The 24,727-nt window shown below is 38.0% G+C and overlaps 1 protein-coding gene across 1 annotated transcript in view; it reads left to right on the top strand.

The window, feature by feature from the left end:
* The first annotated feature begins 1,796 nt into the window (after positions 1 to 1,796).
* Positions 1,797 to 24,727, top strand: part of CCDC138 (coiled-coil domain containing 138) — a 76,250-nt gene continuing 53,319 nt past the window's right edge. Inside the window, 5 exon segments of the mRNA XM_063617043.1 lie at positions 1,797 to 1,802; positions 4,005 to 4,082; positions 4,194 to 4,301; positions 7,293 to 7,421; positions 7,424 to 7,456. Coding sequence (XP_063473113.1) covers positions 1,797 to 1,802; positions 4,005 to 4,082; positions 4,194 to 4,301; positions 7,293 to 7,421; positions 7,424 to 7,456 — 354 coding nt within the window.

Raw genomic sequence — 24,727 nt, 5'->3', positions numbered from 1 at the left:
CTTATCCATAATATCTTTGCCAGGTGAGTGTCCTGAACTATTTCCTGTTTTTTCCTCTAGTAGTTTCATAGTTTTGGGTCTTATATTTCAAAGTCTTTTTTTTTTTGAGACAGAGTCTTGCTCTGTCGTCCAGGCTGGAGTGCAGTGGCACGGTCCCAGCTCACTGCAAGCTCCGCCTTCTGGGCTCACGCCATTCTCCTGCCTCAGCCTCCCGAGTAGCTGGGACTACAGGCGCCCGCCACCACCCCCGGCTAATTTTTTGTATTTTTAGTAGAGACGGGGTTTCACCGTGTTAGCCAGGATGGTCTCGATCTCCTGACCTCGTGATGCGCCGACCTCGGCTTCCCAAAGTGCTGGGATTACAGGCATGAGCCACCGTGCCCGGCCATTTCAAAGTCTTTAATCCATTTTGGGTTGATTTTTGTCTGTGATAGGAGATGGGGGTCTAGTTTTATTCTTAGGCATATGGATATCCATTTCCCGCACAATTTGTTGAGGAGACTGTCATCTCCCTTATTAATGTTGGCACCTTTGTGGAAAATCAGTTGGCTGTAAATGTGTGGATTTATTTCTGAGTTCTCTATGCTGCTCCATTAGTCTATGTGTCTGTTTTTATGCCAGTACTATGCTGTTCTGGTTACTGTAGTTTTGTAGTATATTTTGAGTTTAAATAGTGTGATGCTTCCAGCTTTGTTGTTTTCACACAGGATTGCTTTCACTTATTTGGGGTCTTTCATGATTTCGTACACATTTTAGAATTTTTTTCTATTTCTGTGAAGAATGTTGTTGGTATTTTAATAAACATTATGTTGAATCTCTAGATGACTTTGGTGATTTTGACAGTATTAATTGTTCCAGTCCATGAACATGAAATGTCTTCTTTTTGTGTGTGTGTGTGTGATCTGCAGTTTCCTTCATCAGTGTTTTACAGTTTTCATTGTGGAAATCTTTCACTTCCTTGGTTAAATTTATTCCCAGGTATTTTATTTTATTTTTGTAGCCATTGTAAACAGGATAGATTTCTTTCTTTCTTTTTCGGTTGATTTGTTGTTAGTGTTTGGAAATGCTACTGATTTTTGTATGTTGATTTTGTGTCCTTCAACTTTACCGAATTTATCAGTTCTGAGAAATTTTTGGTGGAGTCTTTTGGTTTCTTTGCATTGAAGATCATGTCATCCAAAGAGGACAGTTTGACTCATTTCTAATTTTTTGTTTGTTTGTTTGTGATGGAGTCTCGCTCTGTTGCCCAGGCTGGAGTGCAGCTGCGCGATATCTGCTCACTGCAACCTCCACCTCCTGGGTTCACGCAATTTTCCTGCCTCAGCCTCCCGAGTAGCTGGGATTACAGGCATGTGCCACCACATCTGGCCAATTTTTGTACTTACAGTAGAGACGGGGTTTTGCTGTGTTGGCCAGGCTGGTCTTGAACTCCTGGCCTCAGGTGATCCGCCTGCCTCGGCCTCCCATATTGCTGGGATAACAGGCATGAGTCACCACACCCAGCCTGTTATTTCCAATTTGGATGTCTTTTACTTCTTTCTCTTACTTAATTACTCTGGCTAGTACTTCTAGTACCATGTTCAACAAGAGTGGTGAGAATGAGCATCCTTGTCTTGTTCTAGTTCTTAGAGGAAAAATCTTCAGCCTTTCCCTGTTTAGTATGATGTTAATTGTGGGTTTGTTATATATAGCTTTTAGTGTGTTGAAGTACATTCCTTCTGTACCTAATTTTTTGAGAGTTTTTTACTGTAAAGAGATGTTGAATTTTATCAAATACTTTTTCTGTGTCTATTGAAATGATTGTAAGGTTTTTATACTTCATTCTGTTATACTCTTCATTCTGTTAAAACGTGATTATCACATTTTTTTATTTGCATATTTGAGCCTTCCTGTGTCCCTGGGATAAATCTCACTTGGTTATGGTATATTATCTTTTTGGTGTGTTGTTGAATTTGGTTTGCTAACATTTTGTTGAGGATTTTTGCATCTATGTTCATCAGGAATATTGGCCTGGAGTTTTCTTGTTGTGTCTTGGTTTGGTTTTGGTATCATAGTAGTGCTAGCTTTGTACAATGAGTTTGGAAGAATTCTCTACCCTTCAGTTTTTTGGGATAGTTTGAGAAGAATTGGTATTTGTTCTTTAAAAGTTGTAATTCAGCAGTGAAGCCATTTAGTGAATTTAAAAGTACAGTTCAGCAGTGAAGCCATTTAGTTCAGGCTTTTCTTTGTTGGGAAACTTTTTACTACGATTCAATCTTGTTACTTATGATTGGTCTGTTCTAGTTTTCTACTTCTTCGTGGTTCAATCTTGGTAGGTTATATGTGCCTAGGAGTTTATCCATTTCCTCTAGGTTTTCCAGTTTGTTGGCATATAGTTGTTTCATAATGATCTCTGTAGTCTCTAGTGATCCTTGTATTTCTGTGGTACTGCTTGTAATGTCTCCCTTTTTGTTTCCGATTTTTCTGATTTTATCTATTTAGATCTTTTCTCCTTTTTTCTTTTCTTTTTTTTTCTTCTTTCCTTCTTCCCTTCCTCCCTTCCTCCCCTCCCCCCTCCCCTGCCTTCCTTTTCTATTTCCTTCCCTTCCTTCCTTTGCTACTATTTCTTCTCTCCCTTTTCTTTCTTTCTCTTTTTTTTTTTTTTTTTTTCGGACTGTCTCCCTCTGTCTCCCAGGCTGAAGTGCAGTGACATGACCATGGCTTACTGTAGCCTTAACCTCCAGGGCTTAAACCACCCTTCTGCTTCAGCCTCCTTAGTAGCTGGGACTGCAGGCATGCACCACCACCTCTAGTTAATTTTTTTAATTTTGTTCTAGAGATGAGGTCTTACTGTGTTGCTGAGGCTGGTCTTGAACTGGGCTCAAGTGATCCTCCTGCCTCACCCTCCCAAAGTGCTGGGATTACAGGTGTGAGCTACTGCTCTCTGCCTCTTCTTTTTTCTTAGTCTAGCTCATGGTTTGTTGGTTTTTTTATTTTTTAGAAAAGCCACTTTACATTTTTTAAGAAAATTATTTTAGATTCAGAGGGTACATGTGCAGCTTTGTTACATGGACATATTGTGTAACAGTGAGGTCTGGGCTTCTAAAATGTACTCTTCACTCAAATAGTGAACATTGTACCCAGTAGGTTAATTTTCAACCCCTACCCCTCTCCCCGCTTCCCTTTTGGAGTCCCTAGTGTCTGTTATTTCCATCTTTATGTCCATATGTGTGTACCCATTGTTTATCTTTGACTTACAAATGAGAACATATAGTATTTAATTTTCTGTTTCTAAGTTATTTCACTTAGGATTAATGACCTCCAGCTCCATCCATGTAGCTGCAAAAGACATGATTTCATTCTTTACTATGGCCACATAGTATTCTATTCATGGTGTATATATATCACAAATTTTATTGTAAGATACCATAAATAATATAATAAAAAAAATTGGATACCCAGGAATAAATCTAAAGAGAGATGTGCAAGACATCTCTACTTGAAAACAACAAAACATTATTAAAAGAAAATAAAACCTAAATAAATTGAAGATATGTTCATGGATAGGAAGACTCAATATTGTAAAGATGTCAGTTCTTCCATATATGTATACATATCAGTATATACAGAGACACATATACACACATAATCCCAGTAATGCAATCCCAGTTATAGCTCATTGTACTGCATACTTAGGATTTTATACTTTTCTTTATATATGTTATAGTTCAAGTAACAATGTACTTATTAATAAAAACATTTTCCACTAAAATATATGTATATGCTTTTAAGACATCTGGAGTCTTGTACATTTTTCATAAAGTGAAGTAAATGATCTTACAAACCATTAATATTTTAGGGAAAAATGACAACTTCAGTTGTGATCTAAGTTAATCATGAATGCTGTCTCTATTTTGTTACATTGGTTAGTAATATCGACCAGATTAGATAGTAGATTGAGAAACCCTTAGTATGAAACCAGTTGAAGGTTTATATTGAAATATCTAACTTTTTCTACCCTTTAGTTAAATGAAGCAAGTGAAGAAAACAGGAAGATAGACATTCAGGCTAAAAGAGTTCAAGCTCGTTTAGATAATTTACAGGTAAGTTGCCTGTTCTTCTCTACAGACACAAGTATGTTTTTAGATGATTGCCTTTGAGTTTACTCATTTGGATACAATTGTCCTTTAATTCATGCATATATACTGTTGTAGAGGAAGTACAAGTTTATCACAATACAGAGATTGAAAGGAAGTTCCCATGCTGTTCATGAAATGAAAAGTTTAAAATAAGAAAAAGCACCAGTTTCAAAAACTTACAAGGTAAGTTTGAATTATGATTTGATATGATTGAAAATTTCTCTGCTGGGCGTGGTGGCTCACACCTGTAATCCCAGCACTTTGGGAGGCCGAGGTGGGCGGATCACAAGGTCAGGAGCTCGAGACCATCCTGGCCAACATGGTGAAACCCCGTTTCTACTAAAAATACAAAAAATTAGCCAGGCATGGTGACACATGCCCGTAGTCCCAGCTACTCGGGAGGCTGAGGCAGGAGAATTGCTGGAACCTGGGAGGCGGAGGTTGCAGTGAGCCAAGATTGTGCCACTGCACTTCAGCCTGGGCGACAGAGTGAGACTCCATCTCAAAAAAAAAAAAAAAGAAAATTTCTCCAATGGAAAGCCAGGAAGATTTCTCTTGTGCTTTAATCTTTTCTCTTTGATTTAGCAAACGTTCTTTTTGGAATGTTTGCTATGGAAGGGATTCACCATGATAATTTTTTAATAGGGAAATATCTCAAGAATATTTAAAATATACTTTCATTTGCAAAAATAAAACTATTATATTTCAGCAGTGTTTCAGGTACAGTATCATTGACACATCATTAATGGCTTTATTGCTTAGTATGTTTTGACACTCCACAAGCATTTGTTATTATATTTCAGTGAGGACTACAACCCATCCCTGAATGGATTTCCATGTATCTTTTTTTCCCTAAGAATTTTTAAAATTTGCGATATAAATTACATATGGTAAGATAATGCAGAAATCCTTTAGTGTAAAGTTTGATTAATTTTGATAAATATTTCATGTTGTCTACCACCAAATACAGAATATTTCCACTATCCTAGAATATAGAACTTTCCACTATCCTAGTGAGTTCTCTAATGCCCTTTCCTGGTCATTCTTTTCTGCCAGAAGTTTTGCAGAAATTAGTTTTGCCTGTTTGAGACATTTGGTCAGTGGAATTGTATTGTGTGTACTTTTTTGTGTAAGGCTTTTCTCAGCATAATTATGAGTGTATAGTAGTTTGTTCCTTATTATTGCTCAATAGTATTTCATTGTATGACAGTATCAGAGTTTGTTCCTTCATTCTTCTGTTAATAGACACCTGGGCTTTTTCTAGTTTTTGTCTGCAATAAATAAAGCTGCTACGAATATTGATGTACAGGGTTTTTATGGATGTATGTTTTCATTTCTTTTGGATACATACCAGGACTACAATTTCTGGGTCATAAGGTAGATAAAGGTAGATGTATGTTTTTAAGAAACTGACAGTTTTCCAAATTGGTTGTACTGTTTTATACTCCCATTAACAGTGTATCAAAGTTTTGGTTGCTCCACAACCTTGTCAACATTTGGTGTTTTCGATTTTGTTCATTTTGACCATTCCAATGCGTGTGTAGTAGTTTCTCATTATGGGCTTTGATCATTTTGATATTTTGATAAATTTTCTAGTTCTTTATACATTGAGAAAATTGGAGTAAATTGAAAAGGTACAGATTTTATATTCAGGGACTGAAGATAATTGAAGTTTTCATCTAAAGGGAATTGGTTTCTATTTGAAAAAATTGAGAAAGTGAAAAATTGCTCTTCAGAATAATGTGGTAATGCTACTATTTATCATTTTGTCTTTAGTCATTCTGATTTTGTGGATTGCCATCGGCTTAATGTTGCCTTTTTATTAATTTGCTTTACTATTTCTCTGTCTTTGAATTTTTTTATTTATTTTTTAATTTATTAATATTTTTAATTTTATTTTTTTTTGAGATGGGGTCTCACTCTGTCACCCAGGCTGGAGTGCAGTGGCGCAACCTTGGCTCACTACAACCTTTGCCTTCTGGGTTCAAGCCTCCCGAAGAGATGGGATTACAGGTGCCCACCACCACGCCTGGCTAATTTTTGTATTTTTAGTAGAGACAGCGTTTCACCATGTTGGCTAGGCTGGTTTCAATCTCCTGACCTCTGGTGATCCACCTGCCTCTGCCTCCCAAAGTGCTGGGATTATAGGCGTGAGCCACCACACCTGGCCTGCAGATTAAAAAAAAATAAATTTAACATAGTTCCCTGCTTAAGGTGGTTATGTGTAGTGGTTTCTTATTAAAAAAAATTGAATTAAATTAGAAATGTGTTTTGTAATAATACTTAGTCTAATTAAATTTATAAATTACTTTGTTATTTTACTTTTCATTTTGGTAGGCTGTGAGAGGACAAGATTTCTAGGGAAAAAAAGTTCGTATGTGTATTGAATGATATACTGGAAAGACACAGTAACAATTTTTGTGAGAAAAAGATAAGTTTCCTAGTGGAAATTCTTTAGCTCTGGAAAGCTTTAATTTTTTTTAGAGTCTTTTAATTGTGGTGGTTCATGCTCTTGAGTTAAGGCTAATTTTACTTTTTTTCCATCTTATCAAACTTGGTTAAATAATTTTTGTGAAAAGTTTTCTTTTAGTAATAAGGTACAGTTATTTCAACTTCCTGATTATGACTTTTCTTGCCTTCTCTCAGTTGTCATTTAACATGTTTTTAATACTAGTTGGAGAGGTTTTTGATTTTTTTTTCTTTTTTTTTTTTTTTGAGATGGAGTCTTGCTCTTTTGCCCAGACTGGTGTGCAGTGGTGTGATCACGGCTCACTGCAGCCTCCACCTCCTGGGTTCAAGTGATTCTCCTGCCTCAGCCTTCCAAGTAGCTGGAATTATAGGCATGCGCCACCATCCCCAGCTAATTTTTGTATTTTTAGTAAAGACAGGTTTCGCCATGTTGGCCAGGCTGGTCTCGAACTCCTGGGGTACTTCAGGTGATCCACCCACCTCAGCCTCCCAAAGTGCTGGGATTACAGGCTTGAGCCACTGCGCCAGGCAAGTTAGGGAGGTTTGATTTGGAATTCTTTTGTTTGTTTGGAGAAGCTCTGTCCTTAACACATTTTAGTGAATTACTTTAGTCAAATTATTCTTATTACTTACCAAATTTAAGGCTTGTCTTTGAAGTTTTATGAAGTTGTGAACTGAAATAAATGATTAATTTTTGACATATAGGTACCACTTAATGGGCAAGTTTATGAACTTTTAACTGACTTCATGGACTGGATTTCGGATCATCATCTTAGCAAAGTGAAACATGAAGAATCTGGAATGGATGGTAAAAAACCACAACTCAAATTTGCTTCCAGAGAAATGATATTCAGGAGAAGTGTGTAAAGGTTTGTTTTTTAATTTGAAATATGTGATTCAGAATATATGAAGATTTAAAAAGGAAAAGCCAGGGCCAGGCACAGTGGCTCACGCCTGTAATCCCATCACTTTGGGAGTTCGAGGTGGGCAGATCACCTGAGGTCAGGAGTTTAAGACCAGCCTGGGCAACATGGTGCAACCCTGTCTCTACTAAAAATACAAAAAATAGATGGGCATTGTGGCATGTGCCTGTAATCTCAGCTACTTGGGAGGCTGAGGCAGGAGAAACGCTTGAATCTGGGAGGTGGAGGTTGCAGTGAGCCAAGATTGCGCCACTGCACTCCAGCCTGGGCAACAGAGCAAGACTCTGTTTCAAAAGAAAAAAACAGGAAACAAATTTGAGGGGCTGCCTCTGATGAGGCCGTTCTTCCTGGTCTCCTGCAGAGTCCAGAGGTGATGCAGGGTATCACATGGCTAGAGGGCTGAGTGTGCTAGCTAAGGTCTCTCTCCCTGTTACAAAGCCACCAGTCCACTTCTCATGATAATCCATTAATCCATTAACACTTGGATGAATTAATACTTTCATGAGGGCATCCCTCATAACCCAGTCACCTCTTTTTTAAAAAGCTTTTGTTTTAGAGATGGGGTCTCCTTGTGTCACCTAGGCTGGAGTGCAGTGGCCCAGTCATTGCTTACTGCAGCCTCCAAACTCCTAGCCTCAAGTAGTCTTCCTGCCTCATCCCTTTGAGTAGGGACTGCAGGTATACACCACCTTGCCCAGCTAATTTTTAAAAAAATTTTTGTAGAGATCAGACCTGGCTTCCTTGCACAGGATGATCTTGAACTCTTAGCTTCAAGCATTCCTCCTGCCTTGGCCTCCCAAAGTGTTGTCATTACAGATGTGGGCCACTGTTCCTAGACCCAGTCACTTCTTAAAGGCCCCACTTATCAATACTCCCATATTGGGAATTAAGTTTCAACATGACTTTTGGAGGAAACAAATGTTCAAACCATAGCACATGGCAAAAGGGAATTAAAGTTGCTAATCAGCTGACCTTAAAATAGGGAGATTATCCAGGATTATGTGGGTGGTCCTGGTAATCACATAAACTTTTTAAACCAGAAGGATTCAGAAGAGTAGGTCAGAGACTCAACCCCCTCTTGCTGACTTTTGAAGATAGAGAAAGAGGGCCATGAGACATGGAATTCAGATAATCTTTTTTCTTTCTTTTTTTTTTTTTTTTTTTTTTTTTTTGAGACGGAGTTTTGCTCTGTTGCCAGGCTGGAGTGCAGTGGTGCCATCTTGGCTCACTGCAGCCTCCGCATCTCGGGTTCAAGTGATTCTCCTGCCCAGTCTCCCAAGTAGCTGAGACTACAGGTTTGCGCCACCACGCCCAGCTAATTTTTGTATTTTTAGTAGAGACGGGGTTTCACCATGTTGGCCAGGATAGTCTCGATCTCTCGACCTCGTTATCCGCCCACTTCAGCCTCCCAAAATGCTGAGATTACAGGTGTGAGACACTGCCTGGCCATCAGATATCTTCTAGAAGCTGGGAATTGCCCTCAGCTGACAGTCACAAAGGACATACAAATCTCAGTGCTCTAACTGCAGCAAACTGGATTCTACATGCAACTTGAATAAGCAAGGAAATGGATTCTCCCTTAGCCTCCAGAAAGGAACACAGCTCTGTATATATGTTGATTTTGGCTGGCTGAGACCCATTTTAGACTTCTGAACCTACAGAAGTGTAAAATAATGAATTTGTGTTGTTTAAATGTTAAGTTTGTGGTATTTGTTATGGCAGCAATAGGACACAAATACACCTTTGCTTAGAATTTTGTCTTAGTACCTACATCAATTATTTCCCTAAATCTAGCCTTATTTTAGAAGTAACTGCCAGTTAGGAAGGCCTGCAGTATTAAAGTTCTGCAGAGAAATTTTATTAGTTAGAACTAGATGAGGGCTGGGCACGGTGGCTCATACCTGTAATCCTTGCACTTTGGGAGGTTGAAGCGGGAGGATCGCTTTAGCCTAGGGGTTTGAGATCAGCTTCGGCAACATGGTGACACCCCATCTCTACAAAAAATACAAAAATTAGCCAGGCGTGGTGGCACGTGCCTATAACCCCAGTTCCCTGGGAGGCTGAGGTGGTAGCATCACCTGAACCTGGGGAGGTCGAGGCTGCAGTGAGTTGTGATTGTACCACTGTACTCCAGCCTGGGCAACAGAGTAAGACCCCGTCTGAAGAAAAATAATGGAATTGGGATCATGTAATATTGCGTTTTTATATTAGTCTAATAACACAAGAGAATAATATTTAGCACATGTATTTCTCAGGATTCATTTTAACATCTGTAAATAAAAAGTTGTCTGTTGACATGTTCAGGATTTACGGTTTCTGTTAAGCCTAGATCCTTTCAGTTAAAATATTGTTTTTAACTTAATTACTATATATTAATAAAGGTAGAACAATTTTAAGGTGTATAAATAAGCTTTTAAATATAATAATAGAAGAGTAAGTAGTACCAGATTAACTAATTAAATACTTGTGGCCATCACAAGCAGGTATTCACATCTCTTTAGGAAGATGTAAAATTTGTAATTTTAAATAATGTAACCTTATCTTAAAATCTTTTTTTTTGTGATAGGACTCTATTAACCACTTGGGCAAGCATTATATTTATTCTAAGAATACTAGTATAACTCAAAATATTTTAGCAAAGTAATCTCTTCAGAAATTACCTTTGGAAACTTCTGACAGTTTTTTTTTTGTATATTTGATCACAGTTATAACTTAAGTATGGATTTAATATTTAAAAACACCTGAAGCCATTGATGAGTAAATTTGATATACTGGGTATACGTTATAAGACTGATTTTCTTGTGTGATTCAGTAACATAAGGGTGGAATATTATCCAAGAAATTGAGATAGAAAAATTCAGTACAACCTGAAGTGGAAGGTACTATGTGTTACAACTAATGATTGTAAAATTTGACTATAGGACTAATGTCATCAACATGTTGGAGTAGGAAGTTTGAGGCCCTTATTCCTCCATGGAAACACCAAGTTAATTTCAATATAATGACAAGGACATGTTAGTGAGAATTGTAGAGATCAGTTGAGAAGCTGCAGCACTCAGTCTAAAACATTAAAAAGAAGGGACTCCTTCAAAAGGAGTGGAAAAGTTTGTGGCATTTTGCATGTATGTTCCCCTGCCAGTATAGTGCAGTGCAACCAGGAGGAAATTTCCTGTCCCCTACCTTCTCCCTTGGGACAGAAACAAAACAATGGACTGCATGTTCGATATTTTGGCTTATCCAATGTCTGCCCACAGGACTGGTTTGCATCTCATCTCACTCACAGTGCTGAAGGGAATAGTAGCATAGTTTGGAAGCAGCAGGAAACAGAAGTGATTGCTGCAGCACGTAAGAGCTGCGGAGATCTGCACTTCTGCTGAAAGAGGTCTGAGGGACACAGCGATTATGGGTTTCTGATAGGAAACAGCAACAAGTTGCTAGGGAAATCAAGACTGTCAGAAACACACATAGAAGCCCAGAGAAGACACGTGTCTCAGAAAAATTTGGATGGTCCCAAAACCTCTAACTGGGCTGATTCATGAATGTGTTTCCCTGTATGAAGCCAGTTGTAAAGACTCAGAAAGGTGTTTGTTTTCTGTTTTTTCAAATGCCCAAATACCCGTTAAAAAAGGAACAGAAGGCATACAAAGGAACAGTGACATTGATCAAATCAAAGAAGAAAACAAAGCTTCAGAAACTGACCCTAAAGAAATGCAGATCTCTGAACTTTGTGATATATGATTTAAAAACTGTAACCAATAATTTAAAAACTGAAAGAGAACACAAAAAACTAAGCAAAGTCAGGAAAATGATGCAAGAACAAAGTGACAGTATAAACTAGAAGATACAAATTATAAGAAAGAATCAAATAAATTCTGGAGCTGAAAAATACAATATCTGAACTATAAAAGTCAACAGCAGACTTGATTACGCAGAAGACATCAACACATTTGAAGACAGATAATATAAAATTGAGTCAGAGGCTGGGCATAGTGGCTTACACCTGTAATCTCAGTGCTTTGGGAGGCCAAGGCAGGAGGGTCACTTGAAGTCAGTTGTTCAAGACCAGCCTGGTCAACATAGTGAGACCCCGTGTCTACAAAAAGTTCTAAGGAAATAATAAAATTATGTCAGAGGAGCAAAGAGAAAAAAATGATGAAAAGTAACGACAGTCTAAGGGACTTATGGGAGATCATCAAGTGAACCACTATACGTGTAATGTAAGTCTTGGAATGAGAAGAGAGAAGGAGAAGGGGGAGAGAGCTTATTTGTAGAAATAATGGCTGAAAACGTCCCAAACTTTCCTTTTTTTGAGGAAAGAAATGGGCATACAAATTCAAGAAGCTCAAGGAACTCCAGAAAGGACAATTCCAAAGACACCCCCTCTAAGATATAATCAAATTGTCAAAAGTAAAATACAAAGAGAATCTTTAAATTGACAAGAGAAAAGCAGCTGGTCATGTTCAAGGGAGTTCTATAAGAATTTCAGTAGATTTCTCAGCAGAAACCTTGCAGGCCAACAGGCAGTGGGATGATACATTCAAAGTGCAAAAAAAAAAAAAAAAAAAAAAACAAAAAAAAAAACTGTTAACCAAGAGTACTATATCCAGCTAAACCGTCCTTAACACTTTCTCAGATAAACAGTAGTTGAGGGAGTTCAGTAACCAATTACACCTGCCCTATAAAAAACACTAAAGAGAGTCCTTCAGGTTGAAATGAAAGCACACTACACAGCAACATGAAGCCATATAAAAGTATAACATTCTGTGTTAAAGGCAAATAAATGGACAAATATAGTAAGTAGCCTATATTATTGTAATCCTGGTATATAAGTTGATTTTTAATTCTTGCATAGAATGTAACAGACAAAAGTATTAAAAACTGTAAGTCTATGTTAGGGGTTAATACAACATATAAAGATATAATTTGGGGCCGGGTGCGGTGGCTCACGCCTGTAATCCCAGCACTTTAGGAGGCTAAGGTAGGTGGATCACCTGATGTCAGGAATTTGAGACCAGCCTGGCCAACATGGTGAAACCTCATCCTTACTAAAAGTATAAAAATTAGCCAGGCATGGTCATACGTGCCTGTAATCCCAGCTACTTTTGAGGCTGAGGCAGGAGAATTTATTGAACCTGGGAGGCGGAGGTTGCAGTGAGCTGATATCGTGCCATTGCACTCCAGCCTGGGCAACAGGGTGAGACTGCATCTCAAAAAAAAAAGATAGAATTAGTGACATCAGTAACATAAAGTGGGAATGTAGAGCCATGATGGTGCAGAGTTATTATATTTAGTTGACTTTATTGATGTAAAATAGTAACTTTAAGATGTTTTATGTAATTGGTTGCAAAGAAAATAGACTATACACAAAAGCAAATGAAAAGGGAATCTAAGCGTGTAACACACACAAAAATCAGTGAAACCCAAAGGCAGTAAGAGAGGAAAGGAGGGACAAAAAAGCTACAAAACATACAGAAAAAATTAATAAAATGGTAATAGTATGTCCTTCCTGGCTGGGTGCGGTGCCTCATGCCTGTAATCCCAGTACTTTGGGAGGCTGAGGCAGGTGGATCATCTGAGGTCAGAAGTTCAAGACCAGCCTGGTCAACATGGTGAAACCCCATCCCTACTAAAAATACAAAAATTAGCCAGGCATGGTGGTGGGTGCCTGTAATCCCAGCTACTCCAGAGGCTGAGGCGGGAGAATTGCTTGAACCCAGGAGGTGAGATCGTGCCATTGTGCTCCAGCATGGGCAACAAGAGCAAAACTTTGTCTCAAAAAAAAAAAAGTATGTCCTTCCTTTTTCAGTAATTACTTTAAATGCAAATGGATGAAATCAAAAAACTAACTAGAGTGGCTGATTGAATTTAAACAGCCAGCACCCAACTGTATGCTGTCTACAAGGGACTCATTTTAGATCTAAAGACACGTATCAGCTGAAAATGAAAGGATGGAAAAAGACAATCCTTGTCAATGGTCTCCAGAAAAGAATAGTAGTAATACTAATATAAGACAAAATATACTTTATGTCAAAAACTGTTACAAGAGACAAAGAAGGATACTATATAAATGATAAAAGTAAATTCACCAAGAAGATATAAATGAGAAATATTTATGCCCTAAAACATCAGACTTCTAAAATAATATGAAGCAAACATTGACAGAATTGAAGAAATAGTAACCTAATAATACTAGGAAACTTCAATACCCCACTTTCAGAAATAGATAGAATAACCAGACAGAATATAAGGAAATGGAGGGCTTGAACAACATAATAAATTAACTCGATCTGTCAGACATACACAGAACACTGTACCCAAAAACAGCAGATGATGCATTCTTCTCAAGTGTACATGGAACATTCTCCAGATAAACTATGTGTTTGGCCACAAAACAAGTCTTAATAAATTTTCAAAGATTGACATCCTTACAAAATTTCTGATCACAATGAAGTGAAACCTCAAACCAAGGAAGGATAACTATAAAATCCACAAGTATGTGAAAATTTAAAAACTCACTCTACAGCAACCATTGGGTCAAAGAAGAAATCCCAAGGGAAATTGCAAATACCTTGAAACAAAAAAATACATCATACCAAAATTTATAGGATGCACTGTTAAGAGGGAAGTTTGTAGCTGTAGATGCTTACATTAAAAAGGAAGAGAGATCAAAATCAAAATCAACAGCCTGGCTGTGATTTGGGTCTTTGAAAGTATCAACAAAATTGACAAATCGCTAGCTAGATGAAGGGAGAAAGAAGACTGGAATAACTCAAATTAGAAACGAAAGAAGGGATCTTGCAAGCAATGCCACAGAAATAAAAAGGATTATAAGACAATGTTATCAACAATTACATGCCAACAGATAGCATCACATAGAAGAAACGAATAAGTTCCTATAAAAACACAGCTTTCCAAGACTGAATCCTGATGAAATAGAAAATCTGAAAAGGCCGATGATTAGTAAGGAAATTGAATCACTAATTACAAAAAAAAAAACCTCCCAAGAATGAAAAGCCAGAGAGCTTCACTTTAGAATTCTACCAAACATTTGAAGAAGAATTAACACCCATCCTCTTCATATTCGAAAAAATTGAAAGGGAGTTAACACTTCCAAACTTATTCTGTGGGGCCTGCATTACCCTGATACCAAAGCTAAACAAAGGCGCAATAAAAAACTATTGACTAATACCTTGATAAATATTGATGCAAAAATCCTCAACAAAATAGTAGCAAACTGAATTCAACAGTACAGTCATGTGTTGCTTAACAGTGGGACCACATTCTGAGAAATGTATTGTTAGGTGACTTTTTATGCAAACATTGTAGAGTGTATTTACATAACCCTAGGTGATATAGCCTACTACCAGCCTAGGCTATGTTAGGTAGCCGGTTGTTCCTAGGCTGTGATCCTGTACAGCATCTGCTATGCTGAATGTCTTAGGCAGTTGTAACACAATGTGAAGTATTTGTGTATCTAAACATAGAAAATGTTCAGTAAAGATACAATATAACAGATAAAAAAGGGTGCACCTGGGCCAGGCTCAGTGGCTCATGCGTGTAATCCCAGCACTTTGGGAGGCCAAGGCAGGCGATTACCTGAGGTCAGGAGTTCAAGACCAGCCTGGCCAATATGGTGAAACCCTGTTTTTACTAAAAATACAGAAATTAGCCGGGCGTGGTGGTGGGCATCTGTAATCCCAGCTACTCGGGATGCTGAGGCAAGAGAATTGCTTTAACCCGGGAGGCAGAGGTTGCAGTGAGCCAAGATCATGCCACTGCACTCCAGCCTGGGCCACAGAGTGAGACTGTCTCAAAAAAAAAAAAAAGGGGGGAGGTGGGGGTGGGTACACCTGAATAGAGCACTTACCATGAATGGAGCTTACAGGACTGGAAGTTGCTCTGGGAGAGTCAGTGAGTGAGTAGTGAGTGAGTGTGAAAGTCTAAGACATGCAGGCTACAGTAAATTTTATAAACAGTATGCACTGAGACTACACTAAATTTAGAAAAAAAAATTTTTCTTCATTAACAAATTAAGCTTAGCTTACTGTAATCTTTTTACTTTGTAAACTTTTTAGTTTTTTTTGAACTTTTTGACTCTAATATTAATAACCCTTCATTTAAAACATAAACACATTGTACAGGTGCACAAAAATATATATATTTTCTTTATATCCTATTAAGTTTTTTTCTATTTAAAAAATTTTTATTTTATTTTTTACTTTCTCAACTATTTTGTTAAAAACTAAGACACAAACACATGTTAGCTTAGGCTTAGACAGGGTCAGGATAATCAATATCGGTGTCTTCCACCTCTACATTTTGTTCCACTGGAAGGTCTTCGGGGCAATAACACACATATAGCTATCAGCTCCTATGACAACAATGCCTTTTCCTGGAATACCTGCTGAAGGACCTGCCTGAGGCTGTTTTACATTTAACTTTTTTTTTTTAAAATAACTGTAAGGAGTACATCTAAAATAACAATAAAAAGTATAGTGTAGCAAATATGTAACCAGTAACGTAGTCGTTTATTATCTTTATCAAGTAGTATGTACTGTACATAATTGTATGTGTTATACTTTTATTACTACTGGCAGCACGGTAGTTTTTTACACCAGCATTGTCACAAACATATGAATAATTTACTGCCCTATGACATTAGAACAGCTACAACATCACTAGGTCATAGGAATTTTTTTTTTTTTTTTTTTTTTTTGAGATGGCGTCTCGCTCTGTTGCCCTGGCTGGAGTGCAGTGGCGCGATCTCGGCTCACTGCAAGCTCCGCCGATAGGAATTTTTAGCTGCATTATAATCTCATGGGACCAGCATTGTTATATGTGGTCAGTTGACTGAAATGTTATGAAGTGCATGACTGTAAGATTAAAAATTGGTAAAGTATGAAACTGAGTTGTTTCAGAGGGAACTCTTTCACATGGAACTAGACATATGTATGGAAGATACAGTACACAGAATTACCCACAAAGTATTCCTGTCAGAAAACAAGTTACATAGCAACACAAGGAATCATGCAAATAAATTAGGAATGTGAGATAATTAACTGACCTAGACTCTTCAAGAAGTTGATAGCGTAAATAATAGGGAGGTGGGAGGCTTAAAGAGACTTAGGAGACACAAAGACCAAGAGCACCAAGCAGGCCTGATTATATCTTGTTTTTGTTCTGGTGGTGGGTTTTTTTTTTATTTTTGGTAACAGCTTTATTGAGATATAATTCACATCCTATACAAGTAGCATTTTAACTGTGCAATTCAGTGGGTTTTTTTCTGTATTCACAGAGTTGTGCAGCCATCGCCTTAATCAGTTTTAGAACATTTTATCTTTCCTCTCCAAAAAAAATCCAACCCATTAGCAGTTGCCCAAACCTTTATTCAGCACTTCCAGTCCTAGGCAACCGCTAATTTGCTTTCTGTCTTTATAGATTTTCTTTTCTGGACTTTTCATATAAACAGATTCATACAATATGTAGTGTTCCGTGGCTGACTCATTTATTATGTTTTTGAAATTCACTCATGTTGTCACATGTGTCAATACTTAATTCCTTTTTATTACCAAATAATATTCTATAATATAGATTTAACATTTTATTTACCCATATCATTTGATAGACATTTGGGTTGTTTCCATTTGTTGGCTGTTATGAATAGTGTTGCTATGAACATTTATCTACAAATTTTTGTATGCACATATTTTTTCATTTTTCTTGACTACATACCTAAGAGTGGAACTGCTAAACTGCCAGACTGTTTGTCAAAGTGATTCAACAGTTGTTCAGTCCTGCCAGCAGTCTGCAGGAGTTTTGATTTCTTTATATCATGGTCAAAACATATGGGTTTAAAATTTTTGTCATCTCAGGGAGTATAAAGTGGTCAGTCATTATGGTTTTCATTCATGTTTCCCTGATGACTAATGTTGAGCATCATTTCATGTGCTTATTGACCGTTTGGATATCTTTTATAGGTAAGTGTCTATTTAAATCCATTGAGCATTTTTAATTGAGTTATCTTTTTTATTACTGAGTTTTTTGTAGGAGGTTTTGTTTTTAAATATTCAAGATGGATGTACCTTATCCAATATGTGATTTGAAAATATTTTCTCCATTCAGTAGTTGTCTGTTGACTTTCTTGATAGTATCCTTTGAAGCATAAAGGTTTTACATTTTTATAAAGTCCAATTTATGCTTTTTTCTTTGCTTGTATGTTTTGCATCATGTTTAAGAAAACTTTGCTAAATCCAGAGCCACAAAGATTTATCTGTATGTTTTCTTTCAAGAGTTTAATACCTTTACCTCTTACATGTTTAGGCGTTTGATGCATTTTGAGTTAGTTTTCCTATATAGTGCGAGAGGAGTGTAACCTCATTTTTTACATATAGGTACCCATTTGTTTCAGCATCATTAGTTGAAAAATCTGTTCCTTCCCTACTGAATTGTTTTGGTGCCATGTTGAAAATAAATACAGTGTAAATAAGAGGGTCCACATCTGGATTCTCATTTCCGTTCCATTGTGGTATTTGTCTGTCCTTATGCCAGTGTCACACTCAATTCATTACTGTAGCTTTGTAGTAAATTTTAAAAACAAAGTGTGAGTCTTCCAAGTTTGTCCTTCTTTTCCAAATATGTTCTGGGTCAGTGGCATTTTCATATGAATTTCAGGGGCAGCCTTTCAGTTTCTGCAAAGAAGCCAGCTGGGATTTTGATTAAGGACTGCACTGCATCTGTGGATTAATTTGGGAAGTCTTGGCATCTTAACAATATTGTCTGCTAATCCATGAACAAGATGTCTTTCCATTTTATTTAGATCTTTTTAATTTCTTTCAGCTATATTTTCTCGTTTTCAGGGTATAAGTTTTGTACTTATTTTGAAAAGTTAGTTTCACAGTATTTTTATTCTTTTTGATGCTGCCAAAAATAGAATCATGTTCTTAAATTCGTTTTTGGATTGTACATTGCTAATATATGGTCACACAATTAAAGGCAGGTCAAGATGGGGATACCACCTACTGTCACCTCTATTATTTAACATTATTCTAAAGCAAAATGATGAGAATTTGGAATGAAATATTTAGCATTGAAAAGCAGACCTATTTTCATCACTTTAAAATAATGTAAAGGAAAGGAAACCAACCAAAAAATTATTAGAACTCATGATTTCAGTGAAGTATCCAGTTGTTAAAAAGCAAAAAATCTTCCAAATACATCAATATCTAATTTAAAGAAAAGAATGTATTTACAATACCAAATTTACAAAGCTAGTAAAATAAATAAAAGAGAAAATATGCAAAACAAAATGTAGAAAACTACAAATTTTATTTAACGATATGAAAACTTAATTGGATAATCAAGGGATTTCGCATGTGCTGGATAGGAAGATTTATTATGACATCAGTTCTTACTAAATCAAAAAGTTAAATGTAACAGTAAAAATGATTTTGGCTGGGCATGGTGGCTCATGCCTGTAATCCCAGCATTTTGGGAGGCCGAGGTGGGCGGATCACGAGGTCAGGAGATTGAGACCATCCTGGCTAACACAGTGAAACCCCGTCTCTACTAAAAATACAAAAAATTAGCTGGGCATTGTGGCGGGCGCCTGTAGTCCCAGCTACGCGGGAGGCTGAGGCAGGAGAATAGCGTGAACCCGGGAGGCGGAGCTTGCAGTGAGCCGAGATTGTACCACTGCACTCCAGCCTGGGCGACAGAGAGAGACTCCGTCTCAAAAAAGAAAATAAAGATTAAAAAAAATTTAAAGATTACATTACATACTTTTGGATCACTGTTCCTGAAAAAAATTCATCAGAGATTCCATTCCCATATGTAAACATATTAAAACCACAGTGATTAGAACATCGTGGTAGTAGTACAGGAGCTCACAAATTGATGGAACAGAACTGTGACCACAAAAATAGATCCAAACTTGTAAATAGATTTCACATATGATAAAGGTAGCATGTTAAATCAATGGAGGAAAATAGGAATTATTTCATAAATGTATCAAGACTACTGGTTTACCATTAAAAAAAAGAAGGTGGTTCTATACCATACTTTTTAACACCAAAATATATTGTAGATAAATATTTGGAGGTCATGGTGAAACCATACAAAACCCAAAAATATAACATTAAATATTTATCAAATACGAGGACAAGGAAGGTTTTTTAATGTTTACACAAATGGCAAAAATAACAAAACGAAGGCTATAGATTTAACAACGTAAAAACATAAAACTTTTATATGTCAAAGAATACAACTTACCTAAAATTCATATGAAATCTGAAGGCACAATGAAAAGCCAAAACAACCATGAAAAGAACAAAGATCTCTCATACTTTCTGATTTCAAAACTTAGTACAAAGCTACAGTAATGTAAACTGTGTGATACTGACATAAGACATGTAGACCAATGGGATAGAATGGAGAGCCCAATATAAGCCCTCACATATAGTCCAATGATTTTTGACAAGGGTACAGAGACCACTCAGTGGAGGAAGGACAGTCTTCAACAAATGGTGTTGAAAAACTGAATACCCTCATGCAACAAAATGAGTATGAGCCTTACCATATACGATATGTAAAATTTAACTCGGCTGGGCGTGGTGGTTCACACCTGTAATTCCAGCACTTTGGGAGGCCAAGACAGACAGATCACGAGGTCAGGAGTTCAAGACCAGCCTGGCCAACATAGTGAAACCCTATCTCTACTAAAAATACCAAAAATTAGCCAGTCGTGGTGGCAGGCACCTGTAATCCCAGGTACTCGGCATGCTGAGGCAGGAGAATTGCTTGAACCGAGGAGGTGGAGGTTGCAGTGAGTCGAGATCATGCCATTGCATTCCAGCCCAGGTGACAGTGCGAGACTCCCTCTCAAAAAGAAAATTAACTCAAAATGGGTCAAAGAATTAAAACTATAAAACTCTTAGAAGAAGACATAGAGGAAAATCTTCATAATATTAGATGTGGCAGTGATTACATGGCTAAGACACCAAAAGCACAAGCAATAAAAGCAAAAATAAACTGAACTTCATCAAAATTAAAAATGTTTGTGCATCAACAGATTGAAATGGTAATCTCCAGAATGGGAGGAAATATTAGCAAATTGTGTATCTGACAAGCGATTGCTACCCACAGTATATAAGGAACTCCTTCAACTCAGCAAAAAACAAAACCAAAAAGACCCTATTTTTAAAAAAGCAAGCAAAGAACCTAAATAGATATTTCTCCAAAGATAAAAAAATGGCCCCTAAGCACATAAAAAGATGCTTAACATCACTACTCTCTAAGGAAATACAAAACCACAGTAAGATACCACTTAACACCTATTAGAATGTTTATTTTAAAAAATAAACAGAGCTGGACATGGTGGCTGACGCCTGTAATGCCAGCACTTTGGGAGGCCAAGGCAGGCGGATCACTTGAGGTCAGGAGCTTGAGACCAGCCTGGCCAACATGGGGAAACCCCATCTTTACTAAAAGTATAAAAATTAGCCTAGTGTGATGATGCACACCTGTAGTCCCAGCTACTTGGGAGGCTGAGGCATGGGAATCGTTTGAACCTGGGAGGCGGAGGTTGCAGTGAGCCAAGATCGTGCCACCACACTACAACCTGGGAGACAGATTGAGACTGTGTCAATATATACATACGTACATACATACATACAAGTGTTGGCAATGTTGGTAAGGATGTCAGAAAGTGGAATCCTTGTTTACTGGTGATAGGAATGTAAAATGCAGCTGCTGTGGAAGACAGTATGGTGATTCTTCAAAAACTTAAAACAGAATTACCTTATGCAGTTTTACTTCTGGATATATACTCAAAATAATCGAAAGCAGAGGCTTGAACAGATATTTAAACACCAAGTTTATAGCAAGATTATACATAATAAAAAGGTGGACACAACGTAAATGCTCATCCATGGATGAGTGGATAAACAAGATGTGGTATATACATACACAAGACTTATTCAGTCATGAAATTAACACATGCTACAGCATGAATGAACCCTGAAGACATTGTAAGTGAAATAAGCTAGACACCAGATGACAAATATTAGATGATTCTACTTCCATGCATGCAGTACCTAGAATAGTCAAATTTATAGAGACAAAGTAGGATGGTGGTTACCAGGGGCTGGGGGAAGAGAATGGAGAGTTATTATTTAATGGATACAGAGTTTCATTTTGGTATTTTGCAAAAGTTTTGGGGATGGATAGTGATGATGGTTACACAACAGTGTGATTACACTTAATGCCATTGGTAAACTTTAAGTTATGTATATTTTACCATAATAAAGCTTTTCCAACAAAGTGTCAATTAGGATACATTTTCACCAGGATTCTGCATTCTAAGACAGGCCACCCTAAACTTTAGTGTACTCACTTTGCAAAAGTTAGGCAATTTGACAGTCAGAAATCAAAGGCATGGCTCACGCCTGTAATCCCAGCACTTTGGGAGGCTGAGGCGGGCAGATCACCTGATTTCAGGAGTTCAAGACCAACCTGGCCAATGTGGTGAAACCCTGTCTCTACTAAAAAATACGAAAATTAGCTGGGCGTAGTGGTGGGCACCTGTAATCCCAGCTGCTTGAGAGGCTGAGGCAGGAGAGTCGCTTGAACCCAGGAGGCGGAGGTTGCAGTGAGCTGAGATCACGCCATTGCACTCCAGCCTGGGCAACAAGAGCAAAACTCCATCTCAAGAAACAAAAAACAAAGGCAGCTTGGGAAGGAAGCCAGAAAATGTTCTTCATTGTGACATTTTGGCCAGGACAACTTGGCCAGGTGCAGTGGCTCACGCCTGTAATCCCAGCACTTTGGGATGCCGAGGCAGGCAGATCACTTGAGGCCAGGAATTCAAGACCAGCCTGACCAACATGGAGAAACTCTCTCTCTACTAAAAATACAAAAATTAGCCAGGCATGGTGGTGCACACCTGTAATCCCAGCTCCTCGAGGCGCCAGAATCGCTTAAACCCTGGAGGCAGAAGTTTCAGTGAGCCAAGATCATACTGCACTTGCACTCCAGCCTGAGTTATAGAGCGGGATTCTGTTTCAAAAAAAAGAGAAAAAATCTGACAATGTCAGATCATCACAGTAAGAAAGCAAAAGGCAATGTATCTGATGTAAAGATCACCTGATGATCTTAAACGTTGAAAGGACAAATTGTAAAAAGTGGTTTTGCAAAGAGTTCACAGTTCCCTACTACTGCCACACTATGAATAAGGACCATTGTTACTTTTTTAGTAGGACGAAATATGCCAAATCTTTTGAAACATTCAAAAGATAAGAAAAAATACTTTGTTATGTTTGGATTAAGAATATAAATACTGTCGGAAAAGGCTTGGTATTTAGAGGGGATAAGGATATAAATGAAGTGAATTTTTGTCATGAAAAAATGAAACGTCTAGGAAAAGACAGTGTTTGCTATGAAGAAACTGAAAGTCAGATACCTGAAAGAAACTTGACTTTCCAATTTTAGCACACATCAGAATCACTTGCAGGACTTGTTAAAACTCAGGTTCCTAGGTTCTATCCCTGGAATCTGATTTAGTAGATCTGATGTGGCACAGAATTTTGTATTTCTTTCTTTTTTTTTTTTTTTGAAACGAAGTTTCACTCTTGTTGCCCAGGCTGGAGCGCAATGGCATGACCTTGGCTCACTGCAACCGCCGCCTCCTGGGTTCAAGCGATTCTCCTGCCTCAGCCTCCCAAGTAGCTGGGATTGCAGGCACTGGCCACCATGCCCGGCTAATTTTTGTATATTTAGTAGAGATGGGGTTTCACCATGTTGACCAGGCTGATCTTGAACTTCTGACCTCAGGTGATCCACCCTCCTCGGCCTCCCAAAGTGCTGGGATTACAAGCGTGAGCCACCACACCCAGCTTTTTTTCTCTTTTTTGAAATGGAGTCTCACTCTGTCGTCCAGGCTGGAGTGCAATGCTGCAATCTCAGCTCCCTGCAACCTCCGCCTCCTGGGTTCAAGCAGTTCTCCTGCCTCAGCCTCCCGAGTAGCTGGGATTACAGGTGTACACCACCACACCTGGCTAATTTTTATATTAGTAGAGATGGGGTTTCACCAGGTTGGCTTGGCTGGTCTCAAACTCCTGACCTCAAGTGATCCGCCTGCCTCAGCCTCCCAAAGTGCTGAGATTACAGGCATGACCCACCACACCTGGCCAGAATTTGTATTTCTTTTTTTTTTTTTTTTTTTTTGAGACAGAGTTTCACTCTTGTTGCCCAGGCTGGAGGGCAATGGTGCGATCTCGGCTTACCGCAACCTCTGCCTCCCAAGTTCAAGCGATTCTCCTGCCTCAGCCTCCCAAGTAGCTGGGATTACAGGCATGCGCCACCACCCCCAGCTAATTTTGTATTTTTAGTAGAGATGGGGTTTCTCCATGTTGGTCAGGCTGATCTGGAACTCCTGACCCAGAATTTGTATTTCTAACAGGTTCCCAAGTGATGCTCTTCCTGTAGTTTTAGGGACCACAATTTGAGAACCACTGGTATAGATAAATTATATCCTAAGATAAGAAAATATATGGAAAAGCTTTGTAGAAGTGACTGCTAAAAGTTAAGCTTTGAAGGATCGTAGGTATTTGTGAGACAGACACCTAGTAGTTGAAGGAGGAGACACGAGCTGCCTTAGTCATGACATGTATCTATTACAGGGTATGGGTGAGGTATGATGTTAGGAAAGTTGCAGTGAACTGGAAGTGGAGTCACCTGCTGTTCTAGAACTCTGCTGGCAAGTTTGAATGTCATCCCACAGATAAGAGGGAGACGGGAAATGGTTTTAAGCAAGGGATCTATATTTTACCATGGAGAAACCTTAAATGCACATTGCTAAGTGAAAGAAGCCAGCCTGAAAAGGCTACATACTATATGATTCCAACTATAGTGACATTTTGGAAAAAGCAAAAACTGGAGTTAAAAGATCAGTAGCTGCCAGGGTTTCTGAGAAAGAGGAGAGGAGCCCAGACAATGTTTAGGACAGTGAAATTATTTCCTGTGATATATGGTAGATACATGTCATTATATGTTGTCAAAATCTGTAGACTATACAACAGAGTGAATACTAATGTAAACTATAGACTTTAGTTAATCATAGTATGTCAGTGTTAACAATTGTAACAAATGTACCACACTAGTAAAGATGTTAATAATGGAAGGCACTGGCAGGTGGGAGTAGGACAGGGGGCATGTAAGCATTCT

Source organism: Symphalangus syndactylus, chromosome 14, assembly GCF_028878055.3.
Source record: "Symphalangus syndactylus isolate Jambi chromosome 14, NHGRI_mSymSyn1-v2.1_pri, whole genome shotgun sequence".
NCBI classification, from domain to species: domain Eukaryota; kingdom Metazoa; phylum Chordata; class Mammalia; order Primates; family Hylobatidae; genus Symphalangus; species Symphalangus syndactylus.
Note: the sequence above shows the minus strand (reverse complement) of the source record. Positions and strands in the feature narration are given on the sequence as shown.